The following is a 16,063-nucleotide window of genomic DNA, read 5'->3' on the forward strand; positions in this document are numbered from 1 at the left end:
TCTCCTGTGCTTCCCTTCACACTAGGAAGGAGCTCGCCACAACTCACTCATTATCCTCCTGAAAACTCTCCTTTGCTGTGAAACCTACACAAAACTTGACAACAGCTAGGTGTGCTGATACCACTGCCTACCATGCTGACCAATATTGCCTTCTCGTTTCCTTGTCTGTCTGTCTGCATCCATCTGTTGTCTCACGTCTTTAACTTAGACTGTCAGCTCTGTCTTTGTGTTCTGTGTTTGTACAATGGGGTTCTGGTCCAGAACTGGGGCTCCTGGGTGCTATGGTAACATAAATAGCAATGGTCTCAAGTTGCAGTGGGGGAGGTCTAGGTTGGATATTAGGAAAATCTTTTTCACTAGGAGGGTGGTGAAGCTCTGGAACGGGTTACATGAAAGGTTTTTAAGGCCCAGCTTGACAAAGCCCTGGCTGGGATGATTTAGTTGGGGTCGGTCAAGTTACCGTACGCAGAGCTTCCTATTAGTGAAGAGAAGGAGCTGCAGACTCCATGAACTCCACTAAGGACCTTCCCATGTTAATCCATTTAACTTTGGAGGCGCTCAGATACTACGGTGATGGGTGCCAGTATGAAACCCTGCAGTGGATAGTTTTAAGGGTATTGCCGACTTCATACATGCTGAGTTGAGTGATGCTACGGTGAAGCAACATGCCAGTACCAGGTAGCGTAACACAGACCTGGAGCAGAAGCCAGGATAAACCTCTCAGTTCCACTAAGTGTAGAAATGGTCAAGAGCAAAATGGTGCCACCCACTCTAGTGAATCCTGGTGACCTCCAGATTCTTTCAGGTGCTCCATGAAGAGGCTGCATTTACAGTTTGTGCCCCCAAAAATTGTACCCCGAGATAAATCTATTGTGGGAGCATGTCATTTCCCTGAGTCCAATAATTACCTTAAGGCAATTAGCTGAGTATCCTCTGGAATCCTGTCATTCCCCCTGGTGTGGTACTTGCCCTGGTGGCTGAGGACTGAATACACAAAATTCCAGACCCGTTCTAAACATTCTGAGCTGCCCACTAGGGATTACTCGAGAACTCCCTCGCCGAAATGAGAGAGGATCCTGGAGGGAGCAAGACGAGCCCAGGTCATCTCATATAAAGACCACCCCACTTATTGCTTGCTGCAGGCAGCGAAGGACAGAATGATGTTCCTCTGACAGCAACAAAGTGGGGATGCCTCAGTAGGTCACCATCCTCTCCCTCAGGAGTGGAAGCAACAGCAAGCGAAGGCTCACGAAGCACGAATAACTCTGGATGTATTTTCAGAACTAGCATGCCTTGGTAACAGTTCACAGTTTACTAGTTCAACTAGAACCGGCCTATGTCTGTGCAGCTTCCTCAGCGAGGAGGAGGGCAGAATCCAGCCCAGCTGCATCAGAGACACTAAAGGATAAACAACGTGACCTTATTAAATGGTAAATGGTGATTCAGCATCACTGTTATTTATGGCTGTAGCGTGAAATCAATGTTTTCTTAAGCACAATCTTCCAAGTTATCCAGAGCGGGTCAGGTGGCATAGTGAGAGCATGCTGCATTTTTTGGCTGAGAGAGAAAAGCTTAGGGATGAACTCCATGCCTCTAAACCTAGGCAGAGGCTGACAGCATCATAATCAGTGTCAAAGGAATAGAGAAACAAACTAGACCCTTCTTCACAAGAACATTTTCCTGTTGGCTAAGCAACCAACAGAACTGGAGCTGGCTGAATGGAAGAAATAAGAAATGAGTAAAGATTTTTGTAGTAGGTTATTGTTTATCCCTCAGACAGGACAGGGGTGCTCCCTATAGCAGAGCCTCCACTCAAGATGTAAATGATTCAAGCAATGGGGCTTCTAGCATTGTCCATCGAGAGACTATGTCCTATCCTCCCAGATCTTGCTGTTAGGAATCTTTTTCTCCTTATAATCAGCCAAAACACAAAGACTAGGAAGGCGCTTGCTTGTCCTGCTGCATAAGATAATGTGTCTGAGAGCCCCAGGAAAAAAACATGTATACAGCAGGCAAGGGGGAAAATATAATTGTCCGTGTAAGAGGGGGAGGAAGGATGTACCTTCAGGCACTGAAGTCTAAGTTGTTGGGTGCCACCATTTTCCATCCCTCTCATCCACCGCAATGACTGCCCTAGACAGAAATATTAGACTGCTGGCCTCCGAACTTAGTTACTGTTCCTTGGCTTACTTATCACAGTAAATGCTACAAGGGTGAGGTGATCTGCACACATTCCTCTCCACACTTGCTACCCAACACGTCACCTTCAGGAAGCAGCAGGAGACCCAAATCCACCTTGAAATCTTAGTCTCCTGCAATGAAGACTGGGCTAGTTTCTAGTCCTCAGACTGGCTAGTGATAGAAGAATTATACGTGAAATCCAGGTCCACTGACTGGGGAGGGAGGGTTAGGATCCACTGCCTACCAATGGGGAGGCCTTGTAGTCTGACACACACCCATCACTGCTGTGACCCTTACTGGATTAGGGGTGACCATTTATAATATAATTAATATCAATATTGCAAAACTACAATAATTCGTACAAGATATGTCATGTCAGGTGCCATTGGAAAGGGTATAATTTGCTAAATGCGATACTATTGATTATGTGTATGTATCGCCTCTGTACTGTAAGTTATGGATGTGTGTGATATATTTCTGTTTCCACACACTTGTGCCGTGCTACCGGGTTATACCCCACAGGCAGAGCTTTGGCTTTTTCAGGGGCAACCTGCCTTTCCACCGTCTCACCTTGTTTAGATGCCAGCCAGCAAAAGGGCTCCTCTTCTCATGCCATATCCGGAGTTTATAAAATGTGCCCAAATCAGGAAGCTCAATCTACAGAAACAGAAACATGCCCAAAATGGCACATTGCGTAACTCAGCAAGGCACATACATTGCTCTTAAAATTTTCTGCAATCCACAGCTTCCAAAGAGGGTCAAAAGAAGGAAGAACAGGAGTTGAGAATTAATTCTGTTAGAAAGGTAACACCCTCTACACTGCAAAGACAGTTTGATGAATTTACTTTCATGATAAATAAAGTAAGGTCGAAATCCTGCAACCTTAATCATGAAAGTCACTGGAGTCCCAGGGATCTGTGACTGTGGGGGGTAGAATCTGCTGCTTTAGGTTGGAATTCTGCCTTAGATAGGATACTGACACACACCCATGCACAATGTTCTTTTCATTTTGTACACCTTACTCTACAGCCTCAATCTCAGAGCCAACATTTCCCAAGTGAGGAGGACTGCATAGGATTCAGTGTGGGGACAGTCATTGTCCTGAGCCATTCACTGTTGGGCACTGAGGGAATCCACTGTCCCCTGAATAAGTCATCTGAATAAGGGCTATAGGTGATAATATTTGGAACATCTTATTCTCACAGCATTATTCTTGTAGGAATCCTCCACAGCTGTTCCCCAAACCAAACAGATGTGCTTGTCTTTCTGTGAGATGGCTACAGCTTCAGAAAGATAGAGGAATTATTGTTATGAACAGGGTAGTTAATTGGAATCCTTTGCTTTTTAATCTTATTCTAGACAACCCATAACTAAATGTTAGGGCTGTGTCACAGCCAGTCAAAGGCAAGCATGTCAAGGAATTAGGCATAGCGTGCACAGGAAGCCTCTACCCAATCCCAACTCGCATGCAGTGTTGGCATGCAGCATTGCTCTCACTCTTGGAGGGGCATGCCCAAAGTGAATGGAGACTTGGCTGGGTTAAGATTATAAACTATTTGGGAGAGGGACTTTGTCTGGTACTTGCTCTTTATAGAGCCTAGAGCACTTTGGGGCACTGTACAAATAAATAAACGATTCCTATTATTCCTAAGAATACTAATGGCCATGACACTCACCCATGTGTGAGCACAAAGTGGCTAACACTGCATAGAGCATGGCTATGCTCCTCTTCCTAAGGTTATGGCAAGAGCCGTTACTCAACGAGCTCCAACTGGCTAGCACCACTGGAGATATTATGCCTGCTCCTGCCTTCTGCAGGCATCATGGACCATATCCTCCCCTGGCATAAATGGGTACAGCAAATGCACTGCAGTCAATGGACCTATGCCGATTTACATCACCTGAGGATATAGCCCGCCTACTCCAAGAGCTCTAGAGGGAACATATTACTTGATACCATCATTACTTCAAGTCACCACCCCCTATTTTAAGAACTTGGGCCAGATCCTCAGCAGATGTAAATCTTTGTGTCTCCATTGAAGTCAATGGAGTTTTACTGAGGATTTGTCTTAAAGTAGGATTTCAGTGGTGTATAGGAATTGTGCCGCTGGCCCTCTGCAGAGGTGTGAAATTTGCCCTAAGAGAACCACAGCCAAGTCCTTCCACCACAAATGCAAAGTTCTGACCATGAACTTGTCAGTCTGTCCAGCTTCGAAGTTGTCCGAATTGTTGTCCAGTTTCATTTCATCCGACTTCCCCTTGTCTCCATAAATCTGGAGGAAGATGCTGGCATCTGTCCCGGCATTCTTAATGTCGCTTGTCCAGATCCAAAGTGACCAGGGATTTTCTACAGGGAAGATTCAAACCATTTATAAACAAAATAGCAAATAAAAATATCAGAACACCCTGGTAAAAACATTCTTATAACTTCACTAGGACAAGAGGGAGCTGGGCATTTATATGTGGAAAACTCAGGTCTTTTATCTTCTTAGGCATATACTAAATTGGATATCTATAGTCATACAGGAATAACATTCTATACCCTACATAGAGATTTAACATTGTGACTCCCTTTAAACTATAACTAGCAGCTGAAAGCGTGTGCTGTCGCCCTGGTGTAATTTGTAAAGTCGTGTGTAAAAGAACCGAAAACGGCTGAGTAAAAATAGGACAGTAACAGACCAAAAGAGCTCCCAGTCACGCTTATGTCTGTTTCCATCGCTTCACATTGACTTAACAGACAATCTAGGCTTCTGAGTGATGTGTGAGGTCATTTTGTGTATTGGTTGTACTGTTGTGTGGGTGGTTGTGTTGTTTTGTGTGTGGGATGTGTTGTGCTAGGAAAGTTGGGTTGATTTGTGCGGCTAGTGAATGCGGGGTGTGTGCTGTGGTGAAGGGCTACGTGAATTTGGGGTTATAGTCTGTGACGGTTGTGTTGTAGTATGGGGGTTGTGTTATGATGGGAGAGTTATATGGATTTGTGCAGTTGCTGAATAAGGGGTATGGGCTGCAGCGAGGGGCTATGTCTATTTGAGGTTACTGCACATGCTGGTTGTGTTGTTGTCTGAATGATAGTGTTGATATGTGTCCAGGGGGGTTATGCTGAGAGATTTGTACTGATTTGTATGTGTGGCAGTTGGGCATATGGGTGTGGCAGCTTGGCCAAGTAATCCATCATCTGTGCAGTTTCCCTCATACACCCAATGCAATTATTGCATGCAAATTAGTTGCAAAGTAAGGGTGGTGATTGGTTGAGTATCACAGTGGTATACACCACTTGGTATGGCATAGATCCATGCCTTACTCCAGCTGTACATTGCACAGGTGTAATTTGTAAAGGCAAAATAGCTGAGACCTTAAAAATTTGACAGTAACAGACTGCAAAATCCAGTGATTATTCAACCTGGTGATATTCTAAATGAAAAGAGCCATCATCCATGCTTGCAGCTGCTCCCATCACTTCACACTGACTGAACAGACACTTTAGGCTTCAGTGTGACACACAGAGTGACATTCCTGGTATTTTATATGGATGAGAAAACACATCTCCCCATCTTCCAGCCCAGTCATGTTATATGCCATACATGAACAACAAAATATTTAGGTACATATGTAGCCTTCGTCACTACAGCATCAGAGTATTTATGGATTTATGCTGAAATAGTCACTGTGCAGGGAAGTATTATCTCCATTTTTACAGATGAGGAATAACTCAGAGAGAGATTTAGGTAACATTTTCAAAAGCATTTAAGTGATTTAGGATGCAAATCCCAATGACTTTCAGCTAGGTGCTTTTGAAAATTTTACACCAAGTGCCATGCCCAGATGCTCAGGGAGTCTGTGGCAGACCTGCAAATTGAACCCAGATCTCTGGGTCCTGGTCCAGTATCTTAACTACAAGACCATTCTCGTTCCCTGAACTCACATGGCAACTCTAATGGCTTTTCACATAAGAGGGGGGTCTATGCTATAGAAGTGGCATTTCTCCCTGCAAAGATCTGTCCCCTGTGTGTATTCTGAACCTGTTTACTTCAGGAATGATAACACACCTTTTCTCCTGGAAGTCCTGAAGATTTCATGTACCTATGAGAGTTGGATTCAATCTTGGCTCATGCGTCAACAGAATTGTTAAGTAAGTGCTAATTATAGACTTGCTTCACTGTTCACAGAATGAGCACAGCTTGACCTTCAGCTTTCAGGCTGAAGTACAACAGCACTATAATATGCTTATAAATAACTTCTAATAGACCTATCCAGGAAACTGGGGGAGCTAGTGGATAGAGCTGGTTGAAAAAATGCAAAGGAGAGGGAAATGCATGAAATCTTTTTCAAATTTCTCCCCTTTTTTCAGTCAGAATTCAATACTTTGAGGAAGTTTTTTATTAACATTTGAAAAAATTTGACCAGCTCTACCAGTGAAGAAATTAAGCAGTGGTGTAGACAGAAGTGAGGTAATGGAGGGCCTTGAATCTGAGCTTGAATCTGGACACAATAAGGTCCAGGAGGCTAGTGAAGTGATATAACTGTTCCAACTGTTGTTGGAAAAGTGAGTGACTTCAGCAAAAGTGCCTTAGGCCATGTCTCTACTACTGTGGCACATCCAGGGCTCTGCAGATGTTCCGCTGTAGCATCATAGTGTAGATGCTTCCTGTATTGATGGAAGGGGTTCTTCCATCAATGTAGGTAAGTCACCTCTTCAAGAGGCAGTAGGTAGGTCGACAGAAGAATTATTCACGTCTACACCAGGGGTTAGGTCAACCTAACTACAGCATCAAGGCACAAATTTTTTCACAGCCCTGAGTGACATAGCTAGGTCAATCTAATTTTTAAGTGTAGACCAGGCCTTTGACTGGAAAGGGAGGGGTCAGAGTTAGTGAACCAGAGAGGAAAAGGTAAAGGGCACAGACAAGAGTTATACATGAAGGCCGTGAGCCTGAGGAGCAGGAAGGAGAGAAGAGGCATTAATTGCAATAGAGAAGGGAGCCAACAGAGCTTTTTGGGAACATAAAATGCTCACTTATGGAAACGGTGCGTGTGAGATGGTGGCTGGAATTCCACGAGGAATGGCAGCCACAGATGGGAGACTAGGCAGAGGGGAGAAGGCAAGGAAAGAGAGGAAGATAAGGGATTTATATACAGTGAGAAGGTAATTAGAAACGGGAGCAAATATAGTTGCCAAGGGAGTAAAGGGGTCAAAGAAGAAAGAACCAAGCACAGAGTCTGGAGGGAGCTGTCAGAGGAGATTTGGAGTTCCCTAAGCATTTGCCACATCTTTGCAGATCTTAGTGGCTCCGTAAGCCTGAAGCCTTCAGGCTGCTACCCTACTCATCTCTTGTCTAAACCTCTCTGTACATCAAGTGACACTGGATGTTTGGCCAACAAGGAGGTTCTCATAAGCAGGGTTTGGTAAGCAGAGATTCTTCTGGGTATAAACACCAAGGAGAGAAAGGAATCATTTGTGGCAAAGGGTTCTAGAATGAAATTAAGGAAGGAAAAATTTGGGCTGCATAGCAGGAAAAGCTTCCTGACAGTGAGATCTATTGTTTGTGGAATACTCTTCCAAAAGCAATACAGGCAGGCTTGTCACTGTGACATTCAAAGTTAGATTAAACAACACTCCAATAAATGTACAGTAGAGAACACAAGCTGATGTGTTGGATGACATAATAGGTTTTCCTCATCTCCAGCTTCTACGGTTCTTTAATATGGCATTTAAAGGGCACAGATTTCTCAAGGCTACTGTTCTCTGCTCATCTCACACACAATGGCAACCAGGGAATTACCCTGTCAATAACAATCAGAGTTGACAATATGGAAGTTAAAGGTCATAAATGCTTTAGTTAAATGGACTGCGTTAGAGACATAATATGCTGATAACATTAAACAACATTTAGATAAACTTAGTTTAAACGAAACTGCTGGTTAAACAGGACAAACTGGAATCCACAGAAGCATCCTGATTAAATAGCATCTATTTTACTAATTAAATCATTTTGCTTACATGTACATTGTAATGCAGGTGAGACAGCAGGAATTCCCTGCTTGTTGCAAACACAGCCAACAGGCCTTGAAAGACGAGTGGCTACCATATTGCCCTCTACTAGATGGAATGACACACCTGAGCATGCCTTCCTTTAATGCAGAGAGATCAAATGCTTAACTTTGCTACCTGGAGAGGCACATTCTGCAATTAGACAAAATGAGAAAATACTATAGGACTTCTTACTTCTGCCCCACCCACCTTTAATGAAAAAATAAGGTTTGTAAAATCAACACAAAAGAGTTCGTTGTTTTTTTTATTCTGCCCCTTCTTCTCCCTTTTTTGGGGGGATGGAGTAGGGTGGGGTTGGGGAGGGAGATATTCAGCTTCACTAGCAGAGCAGGTTTTAATATTATAGGGAAAAGAACTCTAGGTCTAACATACCTACAGAGTAAAGGTGCTATGGGGACTCTTTTCATGCCCAGTGACCCAACCTGAGAAGCCCAGAATTCCACTACATAAGGAATTAACTGGAATTAAAGCAAGACCAAAGAGCTTTGATCACTGCATTCCCTAGGCCTCTACCTTGCAGAAGAATCTACTTATATTTTGACAGGATAGGTAACAGGCAAGTTTGAGGGTAGAAGGAATCTATTTATGCCCTGTCTGCCACTATACATACTTTTTAGTCTCTTCTGGCGCAGGGAGACCATTTCATAGAGCTCCCGTTCTATCAGTCCATCTCCTTCATCTTCATCCAGCCATTTCCCACAAGGAAAGGTTTGTTCAATACCAGTGAATGGGCAATAAACCACCACCTACAAAAAGAAGCCCAGGTAAGAAAGTCCAGTTATCCATTATCGCTTCACTAGCAGCCCAAATTAGAGACGTCTGAAACCTGCCACAGCTGGTGTAACGACTGAGCAAGGAGTTGTGAGTCCTCTGTGAAAAGGTAGGCTCTTTGGGCAGTCATCAGAAAGAAAAAAAAAAAAAAAGAACAGGCTGTTTCCTATCCAATTATGAGTGCAACAAGAGGTTTCTGCCCTCCTGCTTCCTCAGAAGATCCTTCTTAGGGTGCATTGACATGGGCCTACCAAGCAGAGGCCAAACATCACTGTACAGCCTGTGGGGGGGGGAAGGGTCAATTGCTTATCCTCTAAAGACATGGGCATGGGAAACAGGGGACTTGCGGGAGCCACTGAAGTCAGTGACAGGGGCCTGTTGCATGCATCTTTCATTTTCAATTCAACAGCCCAAGTGGACTGAGGGTCTGGCAGCCACACTTTTCAGTGATTGGCAGGAAACCCAAGTTATGCAAATGATTCCGGGGCCTCCACTGTTAAACCACATCACTTCCCAGGGAAACCATGTGGCCTTCCGTTATCTAGAGGGAAAGTTGCAAGCTAGGATTGAGATCTGATAATCTCATGCTAGAACTCAGTTAGAGATGGCCACAAAACAAAACCCCAGATCTGAGAAGTCCAAATTTGGACCTCTAACCAACTGATGTGATTAACCCCTTTCTTTGTTCTGGGCCCGCCCAAAACCTAAGCTCACAACAGCCCCTAAACTTTGAGTAAATTTGACTCTGGATCCTAACTTTGAAGCTCTGAACACAACACTAAATTGCATTTCTGCAATGCCTGTTATGCAAACATCTAACAGTGCTTCCGTGCTGAGCAGAAAATAATCTTTATCTTTGTGACAGCAAACGAGCAATTGATGCAATTAATGAGGGATTGATTTATTCATCTAATGTATATTAGTGGCAATCAGTCTTATAGCATGCATTATGCATAATATTGACTTAACACACTGGAGATATTGTAATCTAAATAAAAGTAGAAGTTTTAAGGTGATTAGGTTGTACAGGGCATACTGTGAATCAGAAATAATTTGACAACCGCCTAAAGACATTGATGTGTTCTCACCTTCTCACAAAACCAGCCAGAACTGACACCGCAGTTATCATGCCCAATTGTGACTCTGCTCAGAGGGCTGAGAAGAGCTGCTATCTCAATGTTAAACAGATCTGTCCTGGCGCGTTCAAATTCACCTCCTTCCAAGAAAATCTTCCCACTGTTCTTTAAACCTTTGGAGCCATGCAGGATTATGTGGATTTTGGAGTTAGTGCCTGCCCCTCTGACGTCTCCTGTCATTACAGCAACATTGTAAACAATACCTGAGGAGTTCACAAAGGAATGGGAGTTCAGTTAGAAAAATAAGCGTGAAAATAACAATTTTTTACTTGACTTAGAATGTGGTTCATTGCTGCATTGATTTCCTGCACGGGGTTTTGTTTTCAACCTCCATGCAGTACACTTTAAATATGATTATTTTTTCATGCCACAGACTCTTCAGAGAAACACACAGCTAAATCTTGTATAACTTCATATACTCCACCAGGAACACACATATGGTAATGACCTCTCTACCACAAGGTCCTAGAAAGAAAGACCCCTGAGCTGAAGTTCAGTGGTTCTGACATCCTTGGTTAACAATTAAATTAAAGAAAAATACTGAACACACACATAATATCTTCAGAGCATTCTGTGTGAACTTTCACAAGGCAGGCACAGAGATTACCCCACTTTAACAGCTAGGAGACAGTGGCATAGTTGTCAACACCAGCATTGTCAAACTTTGGTGCCTAACGTTAAGTGCCTAGACCATATCTAGGCACCTAAATAAGAGCGGCCTGATTTTCAGAGCAGCTGAGAACAAGAGACTCCAAATGAAGTGAAGTGGAGCTATAGATCTTCAGTGCCACTGAAAATCAGCTCTAGGATACTGGACTAGAACCATTGATCTGATCCAGTATGGCAATTTCCACGTCCATTGAAAAAAATCTGAAAATTTGGGCCTCAGAGACGTCATCATCACAGAGAGAGTCAATGACAGAGCTGGGATTATTAGAAGTTATGCACTCTTGGCTCCCAGACATATGTTCAGATCTAACCTCTGTTAATAAGTAAGGAGACATTCGTACTACTATAAGAGTGTTCCCAAAGTACACATATAAATAATTTGGGCCCAGCCCTGCAGTCCCCACTCAGGTTAAATAATTCATAAACTTCAATGGCAATTTTTGCCTAAGTAGGGACTTCAGAACTTGGTCTTTTATAAACAGTCATGTCTTTTTTAAAGTTTACATTAACCTTTGTACGTAGGCATGTTCTGTGCAAGTGGAGCATCTTTATCAAATCTTATGAGCACAGAATATTTACATACTGAATGAATTAATTCTAACTTTCTGTGAATGGCAGCAGAATCAGAGATGCCTTTATTAAAGGGGACAAGTATTTTAGCTGTAAGATAGACCTTTTGTTTTATTTGCTCCTGTCCATATTTTGCAGAACATGCATAATGAAACCATAATTCTACATCTGAGTAAGTTTCACACTGAACAGAATTCTAAGCTCCCAAGTGATTGTAGATAATGAAATGCAGCTAAGAGCCTTTGTAATATGCAGAAATGTTATTAATATGCTCCAAATGTTCATCTCCGTACTAACAAACAAATACAGGCAATGCTAACAACAACGGAATCAGAATGATCCCATTTCCTGGCAGTAACTTGCTGTACTGACTTTATGCGCAGATTTCCTCAAAGAATGGCAAGGCATTTGTTTGTCTGTGTTCTAATTAAGTTAGACAATCATAAAGTCGATATTAGAATTTGGAACTGAACCTAATGCGCTGTAAAAGGACATTGTGCTTTCCAGACAATAGTATCAACCATAAAACTGATCAATGAGCAGCACATTGGCAGCTTTTTCATCAGTTACTCAGATAAATAATTAAGCCATTTGGCACTGGTAACCCACATTCTGAAGGTTGACGGTTGATATGTTGACACATACACTGGATCCTTCCTCCATTAGCCATCAACCTGGAGCCTGCTTACGCAAGTGCTTCAGGACTAAGTCAACAGACATGCCATGCATCTGTTATGGTTGGTGAGCTGGGGCGTGGAATGCCAGAGACGTCTGGTCCACAGCAGGTCTTCATGACAACTCATAGACATGTTAACTTCTGTACAGGGCATGGCGAGAGAGCTCCACAAAGGACAGATCCATATGGTCCAAAGACAACGAAGGAGGGGACTCTGCCTCTCTGTATCTGCCTCTCCAACTCTGACACAGTAGTCAGCTATGTGGGTGACCTGTCCCTTATGACCATGTTGGAGCTGGACATTCACTTCCCAAGTTCCACTTACTGGATCTCATTTTAGTACTGTTTAAATCTGGGCTTTGCTCCTTCCCCAATTCTCCTCACTCCAACCCTTGGATCAGGCCCACTCCCTTTACCTGTGGCCTCACTTCCGCCCACAAGAATGTCCCGCTGGATTTTCCCATCATCTTCATCCAATGCAAACCAGCGACCGACTGGGAATTCGTATACAGATTTATTGCCAATGTCTTCGATGATCACCTAGGAGAAGAGAAGCCAGTTTATGATGGACATGAGAATAAAACTAAAGAACGTGTTACACGGAGAGATCAAAGAACGCATGGGAGGTGCAACATTTGAGTTGCACATTCTGTTTTACCTGACTTCAAATACATTTAACAGAGACCCAGATGAAACCGTTCCCTCCACAATTGTGACTGACAGAAGGTTTCAACCAGTCAGCTCACACATCAACTTTTAATCTAGTGATTTTGCCTAGTGAACTTTGTCAGAATCTTCTCCCTCCTTGGGAGTCCAGCTGCCTTTGAAAACAGGACCATCTGGCTGGCTTGCTTTACTCCTCTCTACAGTCAGCTTGCTGCTTTCTCTCTATCCTTAGGCTGGATGGCCTTATTTGGGACTGGGATGCCTTGCTTCTCTCTCATCACTTTTAGAGCTAAATGGGTAGCCCCATGATGATGCCTTTTTCAAAGATCTTTTTTCATAGATTTTAAGGCCAGAAGGGAGCATTTGATCTAGTCCAACGTCCTGAATAACACAGGCCAGAGAATTTCACTTAGTTACTTCATTACTAAACTGGTAGCTTCCTCGTTTCACAGTTCTGCACAGTTCCCTCTGCAATGCAGGGCAATGAACCTATAGCAGAAACAGCTGCTAATTAGGCAGCACTTGGCTTTCAGGCCCACTAAATATGTTTTACAGTGATAAGCCAAGGAAAGAACTTCCCCTGGGTGGCCAGATCAGTCCATTCTTACCAATGTGCAGTTTCTTGACCTTCTGCTGAAGCATCTGGTACTACAGAGGCAGGAAGCTAAACTAGACAAACCCTTAGTCTGCTCAGGTCTGACAATTTCTATGTCTTATGTTCCAAAACACTGCAGCTTTCCTTACGCCATTAGAGGAGAACAGATTTTCTGTTAGATGTGAAAAATCTGACTCTCCAATCACGTTGCTGGTGAACATCTTAGATAAAGAAGATTTGCTCTCCCGGCTAGCATGTTCTTGCCTTAAAGGCCAGCGGGGGAGTGTCTGAGAATTATTTATTCCAACATCCAGACACCAATGATTCCCAACCCTTATAATTCATCTAAAACTTTGGTTGTAGCTGGTAGAGCCAGCTGCCTCCGACTCTAACAGCATATACTGAAACCTGGAAAATGGAGCTTGTCTCCAGAATTTGGGTGGCAATGCAGGCTTGGAAATCAGGCAGCAGCAGTGCTCCATTAAGGCACTATGGGCTGGGGGTGTCTATAATAGCAATGCTCAATGCTCATCGACTAATCCTCTCATACACTAATATTTTTCTTATGCTTCTCTTTAAGCCCTTTATTCACATTTCATTTTATATTTATAGCTGGCAAGCTCACTCTGAGCATAAACAACTAGACAGCAACATCCAAAACTCAGGAAGTGTGAGAGGAACTACCAGAGATGTTTAATGTGTGTGTCTGGGCATGACAAAGCTCTCTTTACGAGGTCATAGAACACACTGGGAAAAGCAGCACAAGGAGAAAGACAAACTCTGTTATGTTTTACCCTGCATCTTTGAATTCGGGGCTGCTTATGTTCCAGCTTGGTTTCATGTCAAGCTTAGAGCACAGAATCTGCTTTGTTTATGTTCACAAATATCTGACTGATTACTGCTGGAAAGGGGAGGATGGGTTTTTGGCCGCTCCTTGTCACCTCCCCAGCGTTTGTGACACCGCTGACCTAAACTAAGTGGGTCTAAAGTCTGTGTCATGCAGAGACTATTTATATAGCCTAATGATGCTCCTTTTCCTGTGGTCTATTCCCACTTATCAGAGGGATTCCCCAGGGCTTTGTTCTTCATTTTCTCTGTTCCCGCTGGGCAGTTTAAATGGAAAACTTTGGTTTAGACCACAGTAATCACACTAAAGAGTGAGATAACACCTGCATTTTTAGTGTACCAAACAGTCATGTTATTTAGGCTTCAAAAATACTGGGTCAGATCCTCAACTGGTGTAAATCAATACCAGCGGAGGCTGTGGTGAATTCATGCATTATTTATTTACTTATTTTATAGGCAGAATTAGTAGGGATGTCTACAGTTAAACTTGTCTGACACTTGCCATTAAAAGACCATGTTTTTAGTTGCTTATAATTTTGCCAAATTTTAACTGTTTGGGCTGAAATATTCTCTGCTGCGTGTCTGACAAAAGCTCATTCTTTCTCTTTGAAGTTTCAAGAAAAATGGTTCAGCTCTTTCAGAGAATGGGGAAAAATGCCTTATTTTGCCATTTAAAAAATATTCTTACAACCATTTTGTGGGGAAACTCTAGCGCCTCCATACTTTGGTGCAGGAGCATGCAGTTAGCCAGGGATGTGTGGTTGTTGTGTCAGGAATGCACCTTTTGCTGTGCCCATGAAAATCCCACCCAAATTTGGCCAAGTTATAAGACTCTGCAGCGTACTAAACTTATGCTTCTGCAGTCCAGGGCCCAAACATTGACTTAGGTCAAAAGTCAATAGTCAGTTACAACCTGGTCTCCATGTTTGGTCATATGCTTGAGCACCTCTAGTTAGAATATTTGCAGTTCTGTCGTAAACATGTCGGTCCCGGGATATTAGAGACAAGGTAGATAAGGTCATATTTTTTATTGGACCAACTATTTAGAACAGGCTCAGAACTAGAATGTTGCAGGACATGACTGAATTCACTGGGAGGGCAGGAAAGGGAAGTTTCTGCTATAGCGCCTGCACATCCCATCGTTAACACCCACCACATTTGGACAATTTTAAACATCGATTATCTCAGAAGATTTTGGCGTGGTTATTAGCATTGAATGTTGAAGGCTTGACCCACATTCTTCTGAGTAACAAGAAACTTGAACTACCAAATTCACAGTGAATGTTTGGGTCTGGAGGTATCGGACCACTGAGTAGATGAAAAGTTAGACATTTTGGTCCCACTGCATCTCTGATTAATTGTCTTCTATGGAATAACTAACCTTGTCAAGGAACCAGCCAGCGGAGCCACCTTTGTTATTATGGCCTATGGTGATTTTCCTTAATTTTCCCAAATTTGGAGCATCAAGGGTGAACTTGTCTTCGGCTCCCTTTTCAAAGTTATCCTTGTCATTGTCCAATCTCCTCTCACCTAAGCACAACAATATCCAAGGGAAATGAACGAAATGGGAAAAACAATTGGTGAGGGTATCAGTACATATTCATGCATTAAAAAAAATCTATGTCTAGCAATGCTACCATTATGAGCAAGTCAACCAGTACCAAAGCACTGCTTCTGTACAGTATGGATACTACATAAAGACATGGAATTTTATAATCCAATGAGATAGCACCTTCCCTTCAGCACACAAAAAAACAGGATTCCCACTGTGCTGTGTGTTACAGGGTGACACTGGCTCTTCAAGAGGGAGCAAGGCCAGTGCACCTGTGACTCACCTGCTCACTCCAACTGAACTTAAAAGAGGGCACCTAGGCCCAAGAGGAAAGAGAGTTTGGGTGAGT

At 43.0% G+C, this 16,063-nt stretch overlaps 1 protein-coding gene across 1 annotated transcript in view; it reads right to left on the reverse strand.

Moving 5' to 3' along the window:
• LOXHD1 (lipoxygenase homology PLAT domains 1) overlaps window positions 1-16,063 on the reverse strand; it is a 264,458-nt gene that overhangs the window by 135,161 nt on the left and 113,234 nt on the right. The window contains exons 11-16 of the mRNA XM_067545371.1: window positions 15,544-15,692; window positions 12,472-12,595; window positions 10,093-10,343; window positions 8,844-8,979; window positions 4,368-4,528; window positions 2,752-2,838 (exon numbers count right to left, since the gene is read on the reverse strand). Coding sequence (XP_067401472.1) covers window positions 2,752-2,838; window positions 4,368-4,528; window positions 8,844-8,979; window positions 10,093-10,343; window positions 12,472-12,595; window positions 15,544-15,692 — 908 coding nt within the window. The remainder of the gene's footprint in view (window positions 1-2,751; window positions 2,839-4,367; window positions 4,529-8,843; window positions 8,980-10,092; window positions 10,344-12,471; window positions 12,596-15,543; window positions 15,693-16,063) is intronic.

This window comes from Emydura macquarii, unplaced genomic scaffold (assembly GCF_026122565.2).
Source record: "Emydura macquarii macquarii isolate MOO-44397 ecotype Brisbane River unplaced genomic scaffold, CSIRO-AGI_Emac_v2 contig_1045, whole genome shotgun sequence".
Taxonomy (NCBI): Eukaryota; Metazoa; Chordata; order Testudines; family Chelidae; genus Emydura; species Emydura macquarii.